Source organism: Stegostoma tigrinum, chromosome 8 (genome assembly GCF_030684315.1).
Source record: "Stegostoma tigrinum isolate sSteTig4 chromosome 8, sSteTig4.hap1, whole genome shotgun sequence".
In the NCBI taxonomy this organism is placed as follows: domain Eukaryota; kingdom Metazoa; phylum Chordata; class Chondrichthyes; order Orectolobiformes; family Stegostomatidae; genus Stegostoma; species Stegostoma tigrinum.
In genome coordinates this window covers 67,141,387-67,166,172 of record NC_081361.1, presented here as the reverse complement: position 1 = coordinate 67,166,172, position 24,786 = coordinate 67,141,387, and the positions used below count along the sequence as shown (strand labels likewise).

Here is a 24,786-nt window from a genome sequence, read left to right as displayed (position 1 = left end):
ATCAATGATTTTGTCTTAATGTTTTCCATACTGTAGCTGCTCATGAATGCTTCAGCTACACGCCAGTAATTGAAACACAGATGTGCTCCTTTGTAGGAATTCACTTCAATTTGCTGTCATCTTCCCTCATTTCTCTTCCAAGAAATACTTATTGTGCAGTAAGTCAAGACAGAAGGTCTGCTGTGTATATCTTCAAAATTATTAGTCTTTTTCAATATTTCTATAGCATTTCTTTCAAATTCCCATTGCCCCAGAAATGATCCAATTAAATGGCACGTTGCATGCAGCAGGTTTTATCATTGTTAGTCCACAAGTAACCAGCAGATAAAATGGCCCTGAATTTGATTGATAGCCAAGTTACAGGCTCTTCTCTGCTGCTATTCTTTTGACACCTTTGCTTTCTTCTTGCTGCTGTGTGCTCACTGTTTTGTCTTCTGCACACTGCAAAACAAAATGATGACTCTATTAAAATTCCATTTGTGAATGCTGGTCCTGCTTTTTTGAAAGCTCTGTTTCCACAGGAAGTGGCACTTGTATGAGATGCTATTGGCTGAGATACTGGCCATGCAGAGAGCCAGACTGCTGCGATGTATGGAATGTGTGCCTGTCTCTGTGCAAAGCATTCTGGTAGCACCATTACAATGAAAGGAGTTGGTGCACTCAAAGCTACTGATGTAAAGAAGATAACAATTCGGAGTGAATCAGAGATGTATCACAACAATGTAGTGAGCCTGGTGCGTGCTCAGTGTCAGCCTCTGTGGATGAAGGTTGTAGATGATTACTAGCTGTGAAGCATATCTTGGAATGTTGGGGATTACTGTCCAAGATGGAGGCCTAAGAGGTGCAAGTGGCAAGCTGGAGCTGCCAAGTATCTGCTCTGATTTCAATGTTGGGAATTGTTGCTGTCTAGTTTCTCTCCACCACTTGAGAGAGTAGCAAACTGCATAGAAATAAGCTGTGAAAGGGTAATAGTCAGATGTTAGTATATTCAAATGGGCCTCTCACCACTGACAAGCAGGATTCTCATCTTGTCATTTAAATATTACATGCATAAGTGAATTGTTTTTTTCTCAACATAAAAATCTCACATTTTCCCAAATTGCCATATTTACCCAATTGACTCAGCATCGCTCATGTTGTTCAGGGACTGACTAAATTCCACTCCCAGTACTCCATCTATAAATACTTCTGATTTTTAAAAAAAAATTAATGTCCTGTGTATCAGGTTCCTTTAATAAAGTTGTGATTGTGAAATGATTGACTAAGTCTTAGTAATTTGAATCTAAGGAAATAGCCAAATTTATTAATTAAACTGCCTTAATTAATTTTTCCTGGTACACACACTTTCACATTTGCTGTTCTCTAACTTCCATGGCCTTTAGTACTCCTAGATTGCTTGTCTGATATCCCGTCTTTGAAAAGCTTCAGTGTTCTTTTGCTAACTATTAGAAAAACAAAGTAAATTGTTTTCAATCCCTTATTATGGGCTAGACCAAACCTCCTTCAGCTATATCAAGGAGATAGCCGAGATTCTAACTTAAAGGCAAATGTAAGGTGCTGTGATCCAGATGTAATTTGATTGGTTACACCACAGCTTTAAGCAAGACACACTTTACTCTTACTCTACAGTTAAAATACAAACAAAAAGAGGAGAAATTGATATAATTTCAACTTTAGTGGAAGACTTTGTTCCAATACAGTGACATCCCAAACCACACTCTTGGCAAAAGCAACTTCAGAGAAAATGGATTGTCTCACATGCAATATTTCTTCAGTCCAGAAAGAATGAACATCAAGAGAATTCTGGCAGAGAGACCTCAAGCATTTTGCTGAAACAGGGAGAGGTGTATGGCAGATTCAAAACCCCCAACAACTATTGAAAACTAAAGAAAAACCTTGGTTCTGTGGGAGCTTGACTCCACCCATTCATGTTGCTTCTGTTGTTCCAACTTCTTTAAGAAAAGCTCCAGACCTCTCAAGCTGTTTACTTTATTGGCTTGGAACACATTGTTCAGTGTCTCTTCCTCAACATGCTGATTCGAACAGCTCATGTATAAGCACAGCTCCCAACTGCCTTTTCTCTGCATCAAGGAGACTGCATGCTGCTATCTCCATTGCACTGTAAGCTTCAGCTACTGCCTTGATCTATCCACTGTTGGAATTCTCTAGTTGATGAGCCTCCCAGTCTACACCATTCATCGATTTCAATTGATCTAAAAACTTTGGTGCCAAGAACTTTCCCACACTCTTCAACTTGTCCATGAGCCTTGTCCTAACTAACCAAAAGTAATTCTCATTTTTCCAACATCTAAAATTGAAAACTCTCATTTCTGTGCTTACACCCTTGATGGTAGCCTCCATTCCTTACCTCTGATTTTTTGTATCTTGACACTCTGTCTCCTACCTCTCTGTTCCTGTGAATATGACATCTTTATCCATTCCAACATTAAGGATCATGCTCCATCCCTAAATTTCACCACCTCTAATAACCCTTTGATTATTATCATCTTTCTCAAAGCTTGCAATCCCTTAATAATCCCACTTAACAGGTAACAAAGAAAAAACAGAAATTTCTGGAGAAACTCAGCAGGTCTGTTAGCAGTGGGTTACAGGGCTCGAAACACTAACTCTGTTTTTTTCTCTGCACAGATGCTGCTGTCCTGTTGAGTTTCTCCAGTAATTTTCGTTTTTGTTTGTTTCAGATCTCTAGCATTTGCAGTTCTTTGTATTATCTTTGAAATCCAGTTAATGGATTGTTACTTTCACACATCCAGGATTTTAAAATTATTAGAAATTCATTCTTTCGACATTAAAACAAAATCATTTCAATTTATCTTCATTAATTTTGAAAAATTATAGTGCAACAAATATGATTTTCAAATGAGTTACAATTTTGTTATAAAGCAATATAGTAATATATTGTGTGCTGTACTTATGTAACGTAACTATACTTTATTGGTACAGTGTTCATGACAAGTTAAAATATATCTTATTTATTTGCGAGGTAATGGGGATAAAAAGGACGATGTTGCCCTTTAAAAAGTGGAATTTTGCAGAAATCCAATAATGTTTTCCATTATCAATGAATTAAAACCTGTGCCAATTCCACTGCTTGGGTGACGATAACACAGTTGGCCTGGTGCCATAGTATACAAAGTTCTTTACCCAATTTACCATATTTGTTGCGACCTTTGAAGCCAATTTTATTCCAGAATATAGTAGTCCATCTTTGTTCCGCTCTACCCAATTTTCCTGTGGTTTGACCTGCTCATGTTATAAGTGCAGCATCAGTTTAATGGGCAAGCAATGTAGACACTGTGCAATAGATGCCAGGAGTGTAAGCTTCATATCGATAGTTATGACTTTTTCTACTACTACTGAAGAATAGTTTTCATGGAATATGTCTTTGTACAAATTTCATTCTTTTATATATAAAGTATAATTTAAATAAGCAACTCAGAGGCTTCATTCAAACATATCTTTTTAAATCAAACCAAGCCTTTTTAAAATAAACCTTGAAATTAATCTTTTGTCTTTGATATTAGCATATTCTAGCTGCTTTCTGGTAGTTATGATGATGTGACTCAAAGTCTAACTCTATAAATGAAGTGACAGTCAGGTTTTTTTACTCACTTTATGAATTGCCCAACAATTAATCAGAGGAAGACAATATTCAAATTTGGCGGTTATTAATTTATTAGACAAGCCTAACTGAGAAATTATTTAAATGTCATTACTGTCTCATAGATTTATAACTGTGAAAGATGTTGTGGGGTTAGGGGGGATGGCAGGGAATACAATAGCTTGCTTACTCAGAGGTGAGGTCACCATCAATTTGTCAGCTTTCCTGATATTCCATGCATCATTTCTAGGGTGACAGAAGGAGTGATGAGGATGAAAATAAAAGTGCTGCATGATGTTGATATGAAACTTCTCAAGCACAGTGTTGGTGTAGGAATATTTTCCTTTCCCATTGGGATGGGATAAAATTGTTTTTAAAAAAAAGGTTTCCACTGAATGACATTTTAAAGGTACTCATTAAAAACATTTTACTCTTGCAGGCTATTAACAGTGCACTAAGACAATAGGAAGAGAAAATTACAATTTTCTGATTTTTTTTGCAATAAATACATGGGACATGGTAGATAACATAATCTGATCGATGATGAATATTAAAAAGGCAGAGATTCTGAAAAGAGAAAGAAGTGAAGAGTTTTTTTTCTTTTAATTTCTGGTGCCTTCTTTGAATCTACTGCAGATCCTGTGATAAAAGTTTTTATAGGTAATAGGTTCTCGAGTGAAGCCTAACTCCCAATGCTACTCATAATTTGGCACCAATTTTCCTTAGGGTTGTGATTGCTGATGTGGGAAGTCACCTGGTAACTTTGTGCTGAGAAAAGCACTCAAGGTTGGAGTTGAAGCACTTTTTTGGGGGAGAATAGGATGAGATTTATATTGCTTTTAATCACTATTATACCAGTTGGAAATGTTTAATGGTAGCACTGCATTCTAAAACTACAGAACCAAACCAGAAGCGACTTTGAATAGCTTTATATGCTGGGTTCTTCAACTACAGGAAACATACTTCCTAACTAGCAGAATAGCTAATGAACTGAAAACGATAGCTTACATTTGTAACACAGTGTGGAGCTGGATGAACACAGCAGGCCAGGCAGCATCAGAGGAGCAGGAAAACTGACTTTTCAGATCTGGACCCTTATTCAGAAATGGAGGAGGGGAAGGCGGCTCTGAAATAAATCGAGAGTGGGGGAGGCGATTGTAGGTGGATAGAGGAGCAGATAGGTGGTGAGAAGACAGACAGGTCACGGGATGGGGATGAATCCAGTACAGGTGAGTGTAGATAGAGAGTTGGGATGGGAGTTGGTCAGTGAGGAAGGAGGGGCGGATATTTGGGAGGGAAATCGGACAGGTCAAGGAGGCAGAGGTAAGGTTAGTAGGTAGGAAGTGGGGGTGGGGGTTCGTCAGTGAGGTGGGAGGAGCGGATAGGTGGGAGAAAAGACAGACAGGTCAAGGAGGCGGAGATGAGAAGGGTTGGTTCTGGGATGCAGTGGGGGAAGGGGAGATTTTGAAGCTTGTAAAGTCCACATTGATACCATTGGGCTGCAGGGTTCCAAACAGAATATGAGACGCTGTACCTCCAGCCTTCGGGTAGCATCCGTGTGGCACTGGAGGAGGCCCAGGATGGACATTTCATCCAAGGAGTGGGAGGGGGAGTTGATGTGGTTTCTCTCCCCACCCTTATCTGCCTTCCGGAGGGGCCACTCTCTTTTGCGACTCCCTCGTCCACTCCACACTTCTCACCAGCCCCACCACACCCGGCATTTTTCCCTGCAGCCGCAGGAAGTGCTACACCTCCCCCCTCACCCCCATCCCAGGCCTCAAGAAAACCTTCCACATCAAACAGATGTTCACCTGCACATCGGCTGTTGTGGTATACTGTGTCTGCTGTTCCCGATGTGGCCTCCTCTACCTTGAGGAAACCAAACAGAGACTTAGAGATTGCTTTGTGGAACACCTCGTGATCAATGACAACACCTCCCAGTCGCAAACGACATCAACTCTCCACCCAGACTTCTGCATTGGCAGTTCCTACTGAGCTTACATTTATGTAGTCTCTAACAAAGTAAAACATTCCAAGATTCTTCATGGGGCATCAGTCAAAGAGATTTGACACTGAGCCACATGAACTGAAAATACAGTTGCTAGTTGTGGAAAGATTACAAATGGAATTGCATCAAAAGCCAAGGTTTGAGGTGCACAGAGATCTTATTGTGTGGATAGGAAGAATGAAGACATGAGGAATTTTGAGTCAAGCATAAGAATTTTAAAATTGAAGTAATGTTGAACTGTGATGTAAGGCAGTGAGCACTGGGGGTGATGGTGAATGATAGTAGGTGTGATAGGATGTGGCAGCAGAATTTTGATTTCGGTCAAGTAATGGCAAATGGGAGATGACCAAAAATATTTTGTAACTGTCAGGTCCTGAGGTACCTAAGGCATAATGTAAACAAATAAACTGAGGCGGGGTCGAGTCAGCCCATGTAGCGAAGGTGAAAATGTATGGTCTTGATCTTGGTATGGGTATGTGATTAGAAACTCAATTCAAGATTAAATATGTCAACAAGGTTTAGAACCAGATTATTGCCAGTGTAGATAATAAAATGTGAGGCTGGATGAACGCAGCAGGCCCAGCAGCCTCTCAGGAGCACAAAAGCTGACGTTTCGGGCCTAGACCCTTCATCAGAGAGGGGGATGGGGTGAGGGTTCTGGAATAAATAGGGAGAGGGGGGAGGCGGACCGAAGATGGAGAGAAAAGAAGATAGGTGGAGAGGAGAGTATAGGTGGGGAGGTAGGGAGGGGATAGGTCAGTCCAGGGAAGACGGACAGGCCAAGGAGGTGGGATGAGGTTAGTAGGTAGGAGATGGAGGTGCGGCTTGGGGTGGGAGGAAGGGATGGGTGAGAGAAAGAACAGGTTAGGGAGGCAGAGACAGGTTGGACTGGTTTTGGGATGCAGTGGGTGGAGGGGAAGAGCTGGGCTGGTTGTGTGGTGCAGTGGGGGGAGGGGACGAACTGGGCTGGTTTAGGGATGCGGTGGGGGAAGGGGAGATTTTGAAGCTGGTGAAGTCCACATTGATACCATTGGGCTGCAGGGTTCCCAAGCGGAATATGAGTTGCTGTTCCTGCAACCTACGGGTGGCATCATTGTGGCACTGCAGGAGGCCCATGATGGACATGTCATGTAAAGAATGGGAGGGGGAGTGGAAATGGTTTGCGACTGGGAGGTGCAGTTGTTTATTGCGAACCGAGCGGAGGTGTTCTGCAAAGCGGTCCCCAAGCCTCCGCTTGGTTTCCGCAATGTAGAGGAAGCCACACTGGGTACAGTGGATGCAGTATTGCCCTCCAACCCCACCACACCCAGCACCTTCCCCTGCAACCACAGAAAATGCTACACTTGCCCCCACACCTCCTCCCTCACCCCTTTCCCAAGCCCCAAGATGACTTTCCACATTAAGCAGAGGTTCACCTGCACATCTGCCAATGTGGTATACTGCATCCACTGTATCCGTGGTGCTGCCTCTACATTGAGGAAACCAAGCGGAGGCTTGGGGACCGCTTTGCAGAACACCTCCGCTCGGTTCGCAATAAACAACTGCACCTCCCAGTCGCAAACCATTTCCACTCCCCCTCCCACTCTTTAGATGACATGTCCATCATGGGCCTCCTGCAGTGCCACAATGATGCCACCCGTAGGTTGCAGGAACAGCAACTCATATTCCGCCTGGGAACCCTGCAGCCCAATGGTATCAATGTGGACTTCACCAGCTTCAAAATCTCCCCTTCCCCCACCGCATCCCAAAACCAGCCCAGTTCGTCCCCTCCCCCCACTGCACCACACAACCAGCCCAGCTCTTCCCCTCCACCCACTGCATCCCAAAACCAGTCCAACCTGTCTCTGCCTCCCTAACCTGTTCTTCCTCTCACCCATCCTTTCCTCCCACCCCAAGCCGCACCTCCATCTCCTACCTACTAACCTCATCCCACCTCCTTGACCTGTCCATCTTCCCTGGACTGACCTATTCCCTCCCTACCTCCCCACCTATACTCTCCTCTCCACCTATCTTCTTTTCTCTCCATCTTCGGTCCGCCTCCCCGCTCTCCCTATTTATTCCAGAACCCTCACCCCATCCCCCTCTCTGATGAAGGGTCTAGGCCCGAAATGTCAGCTTTTGTGCTCCTGAGAGGCTGCTGGGCCTGCTGTGTTCATCCAGCCTCACATTTTATTATCTTGGATTCTCCAGCATCTGCAGTTCCCATTATCACTATTGCCAGTGTAGAGTTTGGATTTGAGGCAAAGGGACAAAGTTTGTGCCAGGGACTAAACATTAGCTTCTGTCAGCCCAGTATTTAGTTTGAGGAGAAGAGGAAAGATGTGTCCATCAATTTTGAACTGAGGTTACTGTAATTTGCCAGTATTACCTTTGAGCTTTCCATATTTTGCTCATAGTTTATTGCTTGTAAAGAGATACACTTCAATTATAATTTGTTGCCTCATCATGCTCTAGCCAATTTCACAGAAGTAGATTTGAAATAAGAAGAAATGTTGGGTCAAACTAAATAATCAAGTCTAAAATGGAGCAAATCCCACTTCCAAGACACTAGTATACACTTAGTGAACAAACAGACAATGGAGTGCACCTAAGTCTTATGGTTGGCTTTGAAATTTTGGTAGTCTGTGCACTGAAGCATATAAAATAAATGTAATAATACATGTATATTTAGCTGAGGGGATTGTCATTCATCCCTGGTCAAAAACAAAAATAGTTAGGTTCATACTAAGTATTGCATTTTCCTTAACCTAACATTAAAGATATTGCTGCACTCCACCTCAGTGGTGTCAGAGTTAAAATGAAGCAAATACTTTTCCTGTGTGATAGTGCTGCAAGTATCTGAAACATGAGTTTTTTTTCAGCGATTTGCAAGCCTGAAACAAAGCTGCTTAACTTGCTGAGACTAATTGCCTGGAAGACCAGGGGAAAAAGAGTTTTAGTTTTGCATGTTGCCACGTGTTTGAGATTATCATTTCAAGAACTGTGTGGTTTAATACACAAACACCTAATGAATAGCAAAAGGATCATTCACAGTGTGAGTCACTTGTGATCAGTTACACTGTCAGGCTGATTTAACAATGATCTTTTTTCTAATTAACACCTTACATTGTTGACAAAGCCTCTCGTGTCTGTTCGCATTCGTTCTCTTTGTCACAGTTATATCTGGAGCAGTCTGTATGCATTCCTGAGTTTGGGATAACAGAGTTTGAATTGTTTTTAAAATGTGCTATTTTCAATTCACTATGTGTATAACCATGTATAAAGCCTGGAAGACACAAGTCAACCAGATCTTTTCAGTTAATGAAAATTTCTGCCCAGAGTGCTTCTAACCCAGTTTGGGGGATAGTTGATGAAATACTTGTTCAGGAGAGTACAGTCCAACTTGGACAAGGGTGAAGTGCTTGGACAATTACAGGGGTCAGTGCTGACCCCAGTGCTGGTCAACATATATAGAAATGATCTGCTTGTTGCAAGATTAATCTGTGCTAATGACAAGTGTTTTAGCTTTTACATCCCAACAAGGACATAATGCAGTTCCTATTGAGGCAGTGATTTAGTGGAATCTACTAAATGAGTGTCTGTGAAATGGGAGGGCCATAGAAGTGGAGGAAATAATATGTAATGAAGCTGAGGAAGATGTTCATGTTTATTAGACAACTGAAATCAACTTAAATTTAAACCATTGAATGTAAGACAAGTGGAAATTTTAAATGAATTGATTAAACCAAACTCTGTTTTACACTGAACCACATTGTATAGAAATGCAACAGGGTGAAAAGATAGTTGGCTCTTGTAGTTATTGTATTTCCTGCCCTATCATCACTGTATCTTCTAATTTTATGTTTTGGAGTGTTTGAGGGTGTGATCCAATTAAATGCTGCTGCATGGTCAGATATATACTGTGATTAAGAGATGACAAGGTGTAGAGCTGGATGAACACAGCAGGCCAAGCAGCACGTTAGGAGCAGAAAGGCTGACATTCCGGGTCTAGACCCTTCTTCATATACAGTGATTCAAAAGACTGACTCGAGCGACTTGAGCAGACTCGAGCGACTTGAGCAGGTGGTTGGAATGTGAAGCTCAGTTGGAAAGTTGCCACTTATGCAGTGTACAAATATGAAAATATTTTGTAGAATTCCAAAATATGATAGAAAAAAACTTAAGCTAAATTTCTTAAGGTGAATTGGAACAGAAACTGAGTTCCCTAAGGGACAAAATATCTTAACTCAATGATTCAATAAAAAGAATTAAACGAAAACAAAACCTCTTACCTGACACTAATATCTGAGATGCCAGATGAAATTGTCAGCTTTACTGTAATATTGGCTACATTAAGTCCTGGAAAAAGTGATTAAAAGATGAGATGCACATGCATAATGAAAAGTAAATGGGACCAAAGCACTATTATCCTATCTTCCAACGAGCTACTGTGAATTAAAACTCTATGACATTTGCTCTTTATTCAAGAAATTAGCCATGTAATTACATTCTGATTGAGTAGATGTGGTCTGTAAACTTTCCCATAACATAAAGCATTACCTCACTCAATGTCAGATCCAACGAAGCAGGAAATGACTCTAAAATTACTGTAGTTACTGATTAAATTCTGCCATATTCTAAAAATGCAATAAATTTAATATTGTTTGTAACTTACACTTTTTGTGTGTGTACTTTTGCTTTTAAAATCACAGCCCTGGACGATCCCCTTGTTTCTACGATAATGAGATAGTAATGATGAACCATGTGTATAAAGAAAGATTTCCAAAGGTGAGTAGTGATTTTTTTAAGGGCAGCTCATTCATTCTGTCTTTATGCATATATGTAGCTTATTACACATTTTTCTGTGATCAATAAAAGTAAATCCATAAATGTCTGTTCCCATTCACAACATGTCAGCATAAACAGAATATTTCGAACATTCAGTACATTTCAGTGGCGCCTGCTATTTTGCTTATTATTAAGGACGAGATATTGAAACAATTTTCACAGGCTGTGAAATTTTTAGTTAAATGCTTTTTTGATAGAATAGATCACCTTCTCAAACCATTGTGTTTTAGTCCAATAAATCAAATTGACTGGTTGATCTTTGAATTATGTGCCTCCTTTTCTTGATCCAGGTACAATTTTGTCCTCTGTCTATTCAGATGAAAGAACTGATATTACTTGAACTGACATGGAGAGTTGTGTAATCCTCTCTCCCTCTTCTGTCAGATTTAGTACTACATTTGATTGAGTCATAGTTGTCACTGTGTTGTTTCTTGTAAAGATTAGTTGTTTACAACTACTACTTTGATCATAGTAAAGCTTGTGCATGTTGTAGATATAATATTAGAGTTGCTTCATCCTTATTAAGAAGGAGAGTCAGCAATTGTCTCAATGCAACTACAACAATTCCTCCTCTTGTTCACTAGCCAAAGGTGTAATATCCTCTGTGAATCTTACTTCGCACTGCTGTTCTGAGAATGCACTTCTTCACTCTTTGCAAGAGCAGTTGTCCTTTTTAACTAATTTTTTTACCTCCGGCTAAAGACCAACAAAAACTAACTTAGGTTTATATGTGCATTTCACAGAGTAAAACATCTGAAAGTGCTTAACAAGAGTGAAATCAATAAAAAGATTTTTGACATTGAGCATTGGAAGATTTTAAGGATCATCCTAAAAGAAGGGAGACAAAAGAAAGGTTTAGGGAATTCCAGAGCTCAGACCTGAGACAGCTGAAAGTAGTCACCATTATGGAGTGATTAAGATCAAGGATGTGCACAAGGCCAGTAATAGATAAATAGATAACATGAAAACTTGTAGAGAAATGGGTAGGGCGTGAAACCAAGGGTTTTGGAAAATCTGCTGAGGATGTTAAAGCTGACGTATTGTCAGTCTGGGAATAGGGATGGTCAGCTAGCTCAGGACCGAAGGAGCAGCAAAGTTTTGGCTGAGTGCATGTTTACATATGGTGGAAAATGGAAGTATCTCCGGGGAAATTTTGGGGTTGTTGAGTCTTAAGGTCTGAAATGAAGTTACGGATGACTGTTTTATCGCAATATGAACTGATGCAGAATTGGAATTGAGTAATACTGCAATGGTGGAAATAGGTAGTCTTGGATGAAGATTAAGATTGGGACAAACCCAATGCCAAGGTTGTGAATGGTCTTGATCAGTTTATAATAATTGCCAGGAATGTAAATAGCCACCTGGGAATGGATACTGGGCCATTATTCAGTTGAAGGAAATTTCTGCACATCCAATATTACATGTTGAGCAAGCTGTGTCAAATTGGAGACAGTGGAATGGGGCCCAATTGATGGATAGTGATTATCAGTCTGCATCACTTGCACTTAATGGAGTAGAAATGAGAAGCCTCCAAGGAAAAATGATTACGGTGGGAGATTGTTACATATCTAATAAGGATTAGGGCATTAAAGGTGGTGAGCAGGGTGTGGTTTCGAAGTCAATCTCAGTCAATTTGGTAAAGCAGTTTTTTTTCCACTGTGTTATTCTGTACAGTCATCAACATTTATGCCTGCAAGACTTTAGTTTGTATTAAAATCTCTAATCATGGTGATTTATTTCCCATTTTCCTCAAAATGGATGCTTTTGTATGAAACAATCCCATGTCCTTTTCACTGCTTACATAATCCTAGTCAACCTTTCAATGTACTTTGAAATATAGAAATAGAAGTGTACAATTTACAAAAAAAACCATTACAATCCATACAGCTACTTCCAGTTAGTGGACAATAGCTTATTCTGTAGTACTTTTTTTCCCACATTCTGCTAACTTTTTTCCAAATTTATTTTAAAGAATGTTGTGGCCATCATTAGGCACCTTGAAAAGGTGAGGCTGGATCTTCTAGTTGGTGAAAGAGTTGCCACAATCAACTTAATTTCTTTGTGCCCATTCAGTCCTTAACAAAGACAAACCCTTTTAGTTAATTATTGTTACCTGTTTTGGTGTAAAGTTGCAGATGAGCAATAAATACACTTCTGCCAACATCTTCCCCAACTTGAGATGGAATTGATGCTGCTATAGTCAGGTCTTCTTTGAAATTTATATTCTTCCTTTTTCTTTGGCCAAAAACACTATTCGACACACTCCTTTTCTTACTATGTCCCCCACAGTCCAAAAATTGTGATGCAGCACTTAATTCATCCCACTGTTTCCTGGTACTTCACAACTATGAAAAATCTTGGCCTTATTCTCAATGTATTTTTTAATATGGGTGGCTATATGAAAAACTTCAGAAGCAGATCAACACTCCCATAAATTGTATCTTTATTTGACTGTACAAATATTCTCGAGATGAGCATTCAATTTTTGTCACAGTTACCACGTCCCTGATCTTTCCTTCTATCTGCAACTTTTAACCTTCTAAAGGCTGATTTACTGCATATGTTCTTCTCAACCTTAACGTCATCAGCCAAATGAAAATGCTCTTCAATTTTCTGCCTTTCTTTCAAAGCAAACAGTAATTATAAAATGCTTCATGATGTCCCGACACGGGTGGAAAGCATTTTGTAACTACCAGTTCTTCTTTTATGCATCTGAAAAGTGTCTCATAAGACAATACATGGCAATGGTTCCTCTTAAGCAAGACTTTCATTTTATTTAAAAATTAGCTGAGAATGCTAGAAATATCAGACAAATTATATGAATCAATTTCAATCAATAGGCCACGGCTCAAATGGAAGAGAACCTCCAGGAATTCATTACATCCAGTGCACCTGAAAATGTGCTGCCTCTCGCAGATGGGGTTCTCAGCTTTATCCACCATCAAGTTATTGAATTGGGTAGGGATTGCCTGGCAAAATCCCGAGATGGGCTCATTACCTCCAGATACTTTTTTGAGCTGCAAGAGAACCTCGAGAAGCTACTGCAAGATGTAAGTCTTTTTATTTGCTTTAATTTACTTATATGACCATGCTATAACTTTAACAAGGCTGAAATGAGCTCATAAGATGGATACAGAACTGGCAGACCATAGAAGACAGACTGTAGTGATGGAAGGATGTTTTTCTGATTAAAGGTCTGTGTTCACTGGTGTTGCTTAAGGATCAGTGCTGGGACCTCCATTGTTTGTAATATAAAAGACTGGGGGAGAGTGTAGGTCGCCTGGTTAGTAAGTTTGCGAATGATACAAAGAATGGGAAATCTGGAGATAATGAGGAGGACTGCTAGAGGATTGAGCAAGATTTTGATTAGCTGATAGAAACTTGGGCTGAGAAATAGCAAATGAAATTTACACTGGCCACATGTGAAGTGCTACATTTTGGAAGGTCCCATGCAGGATGGAAGGATACAGTACATGACAGAGCCCTTAGAACTATTAACATACAGAGGTATCTAGGTATACAGGTCCACAATTCCCTAAGAACAGCAGCATAAGTGGATAAGATGGTCAAGAAGACATAGGGCATGCTTGCCTTCGCCGGTCTGGGCACAGAGTATAAAAATTGTCAAGTCATATTGCAGCTGACAAGAACTTCATTTGGGTCACATTTGGAATATTGTGTACAGTTCCAGTTACCATACTACCAAAAGGAAGTTGAGGCTTTGGAGCGGGTACAGAAATGGTTTACCAGGAGGTTACCAGGTTTAGAGGGTATTAGCTATAAAGAGAGACTTGGACAAACTTGGTTTGTTTTCACTTGGGTGTCGGAGGCTGCGGGGGCCAACCTGATAGAAGTTTACAAAATTTAAGAGAAGCATGGGTAGAATAGATAACTGGAGTCTTTTTCCTTGGGTAGAAATGTCAATTAATAAGGAACATAGGTTTACATAGGCTTAAGTTAAATGGCTTAGGATGGGTGGATTCAATAGCAACGTTTAAAAGGCATCTTGACGGATACATGAATAGGCAGGGAACAGAGGGATAAAGGAGCTTGTAGAAGCAAAAGGTATTTATTTTTGAAAGGCATTATGTGTTGACGTAGGCTTGGTGGGCTGAAGTGTGCTGTTGTGCTGTTTTGTTCATTTTTTTGTTATATGTTAATATCAAGTCACATTAAAACTTTTCCTCAGTCACCAAGAACTAAATATTGTTCGAGTCAAACTACAAAGCACCCCTGCAAATATAAATAAATAGAAAGAAACATAAAATGCTGGGAATCTGAAAGAAGAATACGTTTTTCCTAACCAAAATTTTCCACTGGCTTTTCCCTTTGTAGATGCTATGTAATTTCTAGAAATCTTTGTTCTTGCTGCAGATGCAAGCTAATTTTGATATTTCAACTCTGTAAATAAAATGCTGATTTCACACTGCTTAGTTTTTGCTGAAAATTGGAAATGACCACTTTGCATGCTCCCATCCCTCATGCAAATGTTGCATACAGTGGTGGAGGTCAACTTGCAGTTAGACAAATATCACTGTTGCTTGTATGAAAGCCATTTCGGTGAGGCAGTAACTAAAGTTGCGATCAATAAATCTGTAACAATTATGCTGATTATGGGAGACCGTTAATGACATTTAATACAGTGCATCAGAAGACAAAAAGGACACAATGCAGTTCTTTCAATAACTGTATATGTATTAATATTATCTGTATTCTGCATGTGATCTCTAAAAGTGATAGTTACTGTGGGTGCTGATTGATCTAGCCTTCATGAACTGTGATTTGAGCTACGAATTAATACTCAGGTTCCAGAATGAAATGCAAATTCACCATTCAAGATGTTAAACCTGTAAGACAAAGGCAGTACTAAATTTTGACAGTTTATGCTTATCAAAAGCCAATATGTTCAACAGTGTACAGCACAATTTGACGTATGTTCATTTTGGTGATCTGTTGTCTTCTTCAATTCTATAAACAGCAGTAGGATCTACTGTATCAGAGATAATGGGAACTGCAGATGCTGGAGAATCCGAGATAACAGTGTAGAGCTGGATGAACACAGCAGGCCAAGCAGCATCTTAGGAGCACAAAAGCTGACATTTCGGGCCTAGACCCTTCATCAGAAATGCCTTTTCTGATGAAGGGTCTCGGCCGGAAACGTCAGCTTTTGTGCTCCTGCGATGCTGCTTGGCCTGCTGTGTTCATCCAGCTCCACACTTTGTTATCTATAGTAAGATCTACTTTCACGGTTGAGCTGCTGTCTCCAACTGAAATGACCTGAGTATAAAACAGGCGTATTTCTCAACTGTAATCTTGCTTTAAATCTCCTTGGATTGATCCTAGAATTGCTTTGGAATAATGAATTTCTCTGCAAATCTTACCTTTGAATTGTTAATCATATTTAACTTCCAATCTTCCTTGTAATAGTTTCTGTCTAAAGCTTTTACTAGGCAATTTAAAGTTTGGAGTGCAAAATTATGACGTAATACAAGACTTACAGTTACTTATGATTTGATATTATAATGAAAGCTTGAAAGTTTAAAACTTACATGAAATACATCAAAGAAATTAGCTAAACTAAACAATCATTGTCTTTCACCCAGAACCCAAAATACACCTGGGAACAATATCAATGGGCTGAAGCAGTTTATACTGAATATGTGTCCATAGGCTGATGTAATTTTCTGCAATAGCCTTTAACGCAAGAAGACCATGGTATTGTTGTTTGCATCAAAGTATCCAGTCTAACTGTATCAAAGATGTTGCTGTACAGTTTGATAGATGTTGAATCATACAATTATGACTTCTAACAGTGCGCATCTACTGGACACTAGACATGTGTTAGTGTATCACATCACTGATTTGTATTATGTGTAATTTCATGGGGCAGAAGGTTATCTTGCAATATACCCTAATTTTTTACCTGCATATATTATGCAATAGATAACATATAGGGAATATGAAACTGTGAAGATTTTTCAGTTTGTGGTCCAGTCAGCATCACCTTGGATTTATATAGTGGCTTTACTGTATTAGAACACCCCTGCTTCTCAGGAGCATTATCAGACAAAAAGTAAGAGACTTACAAGAGCCCCCACTTGGAGGAAGGCAGGGTCCTCTAGGGAATTTAGGACTGGAGAAGATAACAGACCAAGGGAGAGTGGAGACCGCAGGAAGGTTTGAACACTGCAAGGAGTATTTTAAAAACAGGACATTGTTGGATAGCAGTTGGTGGCAGTCATTGTGAGATGACAAAATGGAACTTGGTGTGAATTAGGATATGTACAGCATAGTGTAGATGAGATGAAATTCATGGAGAACGAAAAATGGGATGCCACCTGTGTGAGCATTAAAAGAGTGAAGGTTAGTTTAACAAAAAGTTGAATTGGGATTTCAGCAGCTGAGGGCTGAGATAGTGGCAACCCTGGCAGTGTTCCAGAGCTGGACGTAAGTGAAATGGATCAGAGTGTCAGCTCTGGTGAGAATAGAACGCTGACATTGAGAATGGGCTGTTTCAGCCTAAGGTGAGTAATAAAATTTGTGGTTAGGAGGGCTTAAGACAGTAGTCTTCCCACTGTTTAATTGGAAGAAATTTTTGGCTTATCTAGGACTGGATATCAATAGGCAAGCTGACAGCGGCAGTAAGATAGAACCGAGTGTCATCAGTACACATTTGGAATCTGATATGTTTTTGGTTGATGCGTCTGTTAGGCAGCATGCAGATGAGAAATAAACAAGGTCAAGAGTAGAACCTTGGGGCACTTCAGACGTAATTATACCTCGGTAGGAACAGAACCTTCTTCTAAACATCAGTACCCAGCTTTTCATATACTGAGTACATAATTAGAGTCTAAGTCATGCATTAAAGTATTATTTCATTATTTACATCTCTAATGATGCTTTTCAGATTGAGAGAATATACAGAGACCCTATTATATGTCAAGAATCTCAGCAAATCCACCCTTTACAATCAACAACGAGTGTTAAGGTCTTAGATGGGGAGGAATTTGTTATATGTGTACAAAACAGCTTTCTTATTCAATATGTGGATGTACCTTGTGGAGAAGGAGCAATATTTGACCTTTTTGGAAATAAGGCAGGGCAAGTGGCTGAAGTGTTGGTTGGGGTGCACTTTGGGGCAAGTGATCATAATTCTGTTAGTTATAAATAGTTATGGAAAAAGATAGAGCTGATCAAAAAGTTAAGTTCCAAATTGGTGTAGGATTAATTTTGACAGTCTCACACAAACTTTCAAAGTTGATTGGGGAGGCTGCTTGCAGGTAAAAGGATGGTTGGGAACTGGGTGGGGGTGTCTTTAAAGATGAGACAAGGAGAGTTCAGAGACAGTATGTTACTGTTAATGCAAAGAGCAAGGTTGGTATGTGTATGGAATGCTGGGTGACTGGAGAAATTGAGGCTCTGTTCAAGAAATAGGAGGAGGCATATGTCAGGTATAGACAACTGGGATCACGGGAATCCCTAGAAGAATATAAAGGCAGTGGGAGTATAGTTAAGGGGGAAATCAGGAGGCCAAAAAAGGGACAGGAGATAGCTTTGGCAAATAGGGCTAAGGAAAATCCCAAGAAATTCTACAAATATATTTAGGTCAAAAGGGTAACTAGGGAGAGAATAGGGCCCCTTAAAGATCAGCAAGGTCTTCTCTATGTGTGGAGCTAGTTAGTAATTTTGCAGATGACATCACAATAGATGGTGTGTAATGAACAGTGAAGATTATCCCAGAGCACAACAGGACCTTGATAAGATGCGCCAATACGCTGAGGAATGGCAGATGGAATTTAATTTAGATAAATGTAAGGTGTTACATTTTGGAAAGGCAAACCAGGGCAGGACTTGTACAATAAATGGTAGGGTCCTGGGGAGTGTTGCCAAACAAAGAGAGCGAGCAGTACAGGTGCATAGCTCCTTGAAAGTGGATTCACAGGTAGACAGGGTGTGAAGAAGGCATTTGGCACACTTACCTTTGTTGGTCAGAACAGGGAATTGGGAGGTTGCTGCAGCTCTATGGACATTGGTGAGGCCACTTTTAGAATACTGCATACAGTTCTGGTCTCCCTTCTATAGGAAAGATGTTGTTAAGATTGAAAGGATGCAGAAGAGATTTGCAATGATGTTGCTGGGACTGGAGGGTTTGAGCCATAGGAAAAGGCTGAATCGGCTGGAGTTCTTTCCCTGGAGTGTCAGAGGCTGAGGGGTGACCTTACAGTGGTTTATAAAATCGTGAGGGTCATGGATAGGGTGAAGAGCCAAGGTCTTTTTCCTAAGATGGGGGAGTCCAAAAATAGGGGGCATCAATTTAAAGTGAAGGGGAAAGAGTTAGAACAGTACTGCACAGTATAGGACCTGAAGGATAACACTTTCACACAGAGGCTGGTGTGTGTATGGAATGAGCTGCCAGAGGAAGTGGTGGAAACCGGTACAATTACAACATTCAAAAGACACCTGGATGGGTATAGAAATAGGAAGGGTTTAGAGAGACTTGGGCAAAATGCTGGCAAATGGGACTAGGTCATATTCGGATGTTTGGTCGGTGCCAAATTTGGAATGAAGGGTGTATTTCCAAGCCGTATGTCTGTGACACTATAAATTCAGAAACAAGATTTGCTTCTGGATTAATTTAGTCATCATTTTGAATAGCATTCCTTATTGATACTTTGGTGTTTAATTTTGCTGCTGTGATTTATCAGATATCCTGGTATGAAAAAAACCTAAATATTAATTTGAAAGTGAAAAATACATATGGATTTTAATAGCCAGCAAGAGTAAAAAGTGGAAGTTTTATTGAACTATTTAAAAAAAACAAAGCAGAACATTCTTTTCAAAGATAAAAGATGTGTTTTGTGCTTTTCTCACCTTTGAAACACATTATTATTGCTTTTGATCTGCCTGTTTTGAGTCTGTTTAAGATGGAACATGATAAGGACCTGGAGGGGAGGGGGAATGGTGGGTCATTTTAATTTCGTGCTCCAGTGATCACTGGTCGTGACGGATGGTCTTTCAGACAGAGTATGACTTAACTTGGTAAATTGTTCTGCTGATGATTATGTCATTGGGATTCACTGTGTATAGGAATGACATAGGCATTCCTCAGACAAGCATGACATCAACTTCAGGTGCTAATGATTCTGTGCTGCTTAATATGCAGACTTGAATGAGGTTTTGATATGTAATCTGGCATGTTTCAATAGGGACTTAGTCTGTGTCAAAACAACATGTTCAGATTGTCTTTTCAGCAAGATAATATCTTGCTGCGAACTTTTGAGATTCAGAGATTTGCACGATTTTTGACCAACACGGTGTTACCAGTTGAGTCCCATTGTTCTTTCTCTCTAAAGATTTTATTTTGAGACAGACTGCATTGTGTGGTGTGTGTATGAATAGCAATGTTTATTGTTACAGTGTTAAGATTTGTGCTAGCTTAGTACATCTTTTGTTGAAATGTTAATGTGACTTTTATTTTACAGGCTCATGAACGGTCAGAGAGTTCGGAGGTAACATTTGTGACCCAACTGGTAAAGAAGCTGATGATCATTATTGCACGGCCAGCGCGACTGCTTGAATGTCTGGTGAGAGTAACCCCTCATGTACTTATTACTTGAATGTCCATTAATAGAATATTAATGCCAATTGAATCTGCAAGGTTAATGAATGTTCAAGGTCCTCCAGATCACTACAGTCAAAAACACAAATTAATGGAAAAAAGCAGCAGGCCTGGCACCATCTGTGAAGTGAAATCAGAGTTAATGTTTCAGGTGCAATGACCCTTTCTCCAGATCATTATAATCTTTGTTCTATATTTTTGGGTTTGAATTTTGTCTTGTAAAATAATACAGGCAGAAATGATTGGTTTAAAGTTAATGTAACCATCCTCTAAACATGTGATTAGGTGATATTTGAATGCAGATTGCTTTATTATAGTATGAAATGTACCAGGCTTCCAACTTGCTAAGCTTTCCTTAGCAGCTCTTGAATCAAATCTGCATTTGTTATAAATGAGTGTGTCACAGAACACTGCAGCAATATATGTTACATTGATCTTCCCCAGAGGAGCAATTCTTACTCTCTTGCAAATATATTTGCAGATATGAGTAAGCATGTGAATACAAAATGAATGTGTTATGTTTGGCTAATGGTGTTTGAGGCTTTTGGTAGTGGGGCTTTCAAATGAGTAAAGTTTAAAAAGAAGAATGACGTTATTAACAGAAGGAATATCAAAGATGTAAGTGCTCCATCTATCAATGCTTCACCAGTGATTTCATGATTTAAAATTTTGGTTGAGCATTTAATCATGCAGCAGCCTAAATGTTAGTATCAGATAAATGATCGTCATTCTTAGATAATTAATGGCCAAGTACATTAATCAGCTTACATTGGTACTTTGTTAATTTGATTTCTCAATTGGCTATGCTTTGTATTTTTCTGTTCATTAAAAAGAGCAGAAGTGTGACCACTCGAAGTAATTGTTAGCTTGTAATTTACTGGCTGTGAAGGAATGAATGCGTGGAGATATGTAAATTATCTTCTTAAAAAATTTTATTCCAAAACATTTCAAAAGAACAAATAATCTTTAGAAATTATTGAGTTTCTACATTAAACCTTTTAATTTATTAAAGAGTACACTTTACCAACTACTACGTAAAAATTAAGATGGATGCAGATTTTAAAAAGTTAGATAGATCAGCCATTGAGAGCGTTAGACAGATTAGTTGATCAGAAAAGAGCTTTAGTGAAAGCAGGAATAGAGTACTGAGTTGGAAGATCAGCCATGACAATCTTGAATAGTGGAGTAGTTTCAAAGGGCAAAAGGCCTACTACTGTTTCTATTTGACTATATATCTACGAAAAACCAGAGAGATTAATCATGTTTTTTTTAAATCTGCAATCTCCTTTTAATGATATTGAACTACTTATTTGAATAAATATGCTTTACTGTTCATGGGTTGCAGTAATATTTTTGAAAGCCTTTTTGATGCAATGATATCTCAATTTATTGAGGATTTTCGGGCATTGTGTCCACATTCCTGCTTAAAAAAAACAAATTATAATGTTTATACAAAAACAGAAGTTGTTGGAAAAGCTCAGCAGTTCTGGCAACATCTGTGAAGAAAAAAAAATCAGAGTTAATGTTTGGGGTCCAGAGACCCTTCCTCTGATTTTTTTCTTCACAGGTGCTGCGAGACCTGCTGAGATTTTCTATCAACTTCTGTTTTTGTTCCTGATTTACAGCATCTGTAGTTCTTGATTTTTTTTTAAATATATAATGGCTGTACCTTGTGGATAGTGGACAGGTTATGGAAGTCAGGTGGTGAGTTAATTCTTGCAGAATTCCCAGTCACTGATTTGCTCTAGTAGATTTCTGGTCCAGTTAAGTTTCTTGTCTGTGGTACTCTCCAAATGTTTATGTTGTGGATTCAGCTATGGCAGTGCCATTGAATGCAAAGGATGCAAGGTTAGATTCGGTTTTGTTGGAAATGGTCATTGCCTGACACTTGCATGGCACAAATGTCGATTGCTACTTACTAGTCTAAGCCCGAATGCTGACCAAGTCTTGCTGCACATAGGCATGTATCTGAACACTGTTGTCAACAAACATTTCCACTTTTCAATGGAAGAAGGTCTTTGACTTTGTTTTCCGACTTCTGTCTGCTCTAGTTCACTCCAGTTATTAAATCTGGGAAAATAATTCTCCCTTGGTGCGTCTCTTGACTGATGCAAAAAAAATTACCACTTTTTGCAGCCAATTGAATTAAAAAAGTATTGGTTTATGATTTGAAGTTTGCCATCAAGGATTGCGTCTATTCCACCCTTCCATTGCCATGTTTTGTATCTGGATGCCTAGATTCTATTTAAACTAACAGGACTTCTCCATCATGACGCAACTCATTGTAAAATACTTGTGTTTTCACTAGCACCTCGAGCACAGGTTGGGCATGTACCTAGTCGCATCAATGCAGATTGAGGTGTTCAACTATAACCAGTTACACCTCTGCATCTTAGTTCTAGCCAGTAATACTCTGACTTGATGATCTTCTGTTACCATGAATTCTTGCTAAACATGCTCCAGCAGCTATTTGCAGACCCAGTATTTTGGAAAGATCTTCTGCAAGCAATTTACCATTTTTCAGTTATTCGGATGCCATACCAATCTTAGGTCAGTGCGGTGTACTATGTTTACCAGCTGTGTAATACAGGTCACTTTGAATGGCTATGTTCCCTTACAGCATGGTCAACAACAGGAAAGGAAAGGAGAAAGGAACACTTCCATGCAAGAAGCCTCAGGACCACAGGGCCCTCGGAAATGTCTGCATCTTTGAGTTAGAGTTGAACTTCAGACTGTTCCGGTGTACCTTCATGGCTAGTAGTTACCTAGGCAATATGTTTAGAAAGATCCTCACATAACTCCTGGATAACAACATAACTGGTGCCCAATGATTTTCACTGACTCTTTTGACCTCCTCCTCATTATATTCCCCCTCATTAGTCCTCCTGACTCAACTGTCCCTGCAACCCGACTTGAAGACCTGCCATGGCCCAGCTGTTCTCCAAACTGACAGAGCCTGACTATCCCCCAACCTGATATGACAAACTCCTACTACCTGACTAACCTTCTGACCAAAATTGACTTTGTTTCATCACCTGATGAAGGGGCTACGCTCCAAAACTTTGTGATTTCAGATAAACTTGTTAGACTATAACCTGGTGTTGTGTGACCTCAGACTGCATGGCTCTGTATGAGGGATGTTGGAAAGATAGTGGCAAGCTTCAGATGGCTAAGAGAGGTGTTACCCAAAATGAAATAGATTGTCATCATTTATATTTGATTTGTTGTTGGAACCATAGATTTCTGTAAATGATGTTCAGCTGCTGTTGAGTGCTGCAAGATTTTCTCTGAAGTTGTATCACATGATGGGAAAGGGAAACTGAATGAGACAGAAATCAGCTATTGTCGTGATCACGAGATTGATGTAAGGGAAAGATCTTACTAAGAAACTGTACTTCTTGTGATTCTTTCTCACTATTTAATGATGGATGTCAGTTGTGCAATGATATGCAATCAATTCTGAAGAAAAGCCATTTTAGAGTCAAAGCTTTCTTTTGATTTTATGTCCATAGAAACTGCTAGACTTGAGGTTTTCTAGCACTTTGTTTTTATTTAATATGGTTTAAATGTCTCCATTATGATGATGATGACATTTTTTGCACGGGTGTCCGAACACACAGATGATGAATTTTAGAAGGCCTTATACTGAACACATTGGTTTGTCAAAAATTCATTTGAACAGTCATGTTTATTGTAGAAAGCACTTATCATAAATTCTTACTTAAAAAGCCCCACTGAACTTTGCAGGGAATTGACAGGATAAGGGTAATATCCGAAATGTTAACTGCTGTTTTCTTCAAAATGCTGCCTGGCTTGCTGTGTTCTTCCAGCCTCCTGTTTGCCTACGTTGGATTCCAGCATCTGCAGTTATTTTGTCTCCAAGCAAGATAATGCCAATACCTGCTGCATATCATAATAGCTTGTATATTCTCAGAATAATAAAGTTGCACGATATGCAGAGAGTCTCTAGCTTCCATTTTCTGCCACCTGGTCCTAACACGCAGTCTATACTTTTTTAAATGTATTAATTGCTTTGTTTTTGCAAGAACTAACAAACTGCAATAGATTTGAATTGTTCAGGGTCATAGTTTGTGGTTCTGTGAGATTTTAAAAATGTAACAGGCACATTGCCAACATAGTCATATCTTCTTCCTATTAACACTCAGGTTCTGTATGTAGGTAACTGTTTTAAAATAGACATAATTAGCACATCTTCAAGTTGAACATCATATAGATGCTAAAGCTTACTTCTGGTGTACACTGCATTAATGAAAGCCAAATGGTTTCTGATTGAAATTTACTCAGGCCAGTAATTCCAGCAATCTGCAGTATTCTTGTAGAAAACTCAGTAAGCCTGAACGTATGTGGCACCACTTTTACTGAAATAAATGGCCTGGACTTTCTGATGATCAGCTAGTTATTTCTGCAAAAGCGATGGGAGTTGTGTGTCCTCTGGAATCCCAATGTGTTATGCTCTGACACATTTGCCCAGAATATTGAAGATTCCGATGGTCAATTCTTCATCTCCTGGAACCATTTGAAAGTATGCAGTTACATTGGAGAATGGGAGAGTTTTGCTGCGGTTAATAATTGCCCAGAAAAGTTAGACCATTAAAAACCTAGTGTAACTCCTTGGTAACTGTTAGCACCTCAACTTGCCACAGGCAGCCCCAATGATACTTTTCTCACAGAAAGACTGTTACACCCCTT

The 24,786-nt window shown here is 39.5% G+C and overlaps 1 protein-coding gene across 13 annotated transcripts in view; it reads left to right on the top strand.

Moving 5' to 3' along the window:
• The window catches only part of mast2 (microtubule associated serine/threonine kinase 2), a 464,628-nt gene that overhangs the window by 379,740 nt on the left and 60,102 nt on the right, over positions 1-24,786 (top strand). For all 13 annotated transcript variants that reach the window (XM_059647961.1, XM_059647949.1, XM_059647956.1 and 10 more), the window contains 3 exons: positions 10,322-10,397; positions 13,298-13,507; positions 19,940-20,041. In XM_059647961.1, the coding sequence (XP_059503944.1) occupies positions 10,322-10,397; positions 13,298-13,507; positions 19,940-20,041 (388 nt within the window). The remainder of the gene's footprint in view (positions 1-10,321; positions 10,398-13,297; positions 13,508-19,939; positions 20,042-24,786) is intronic.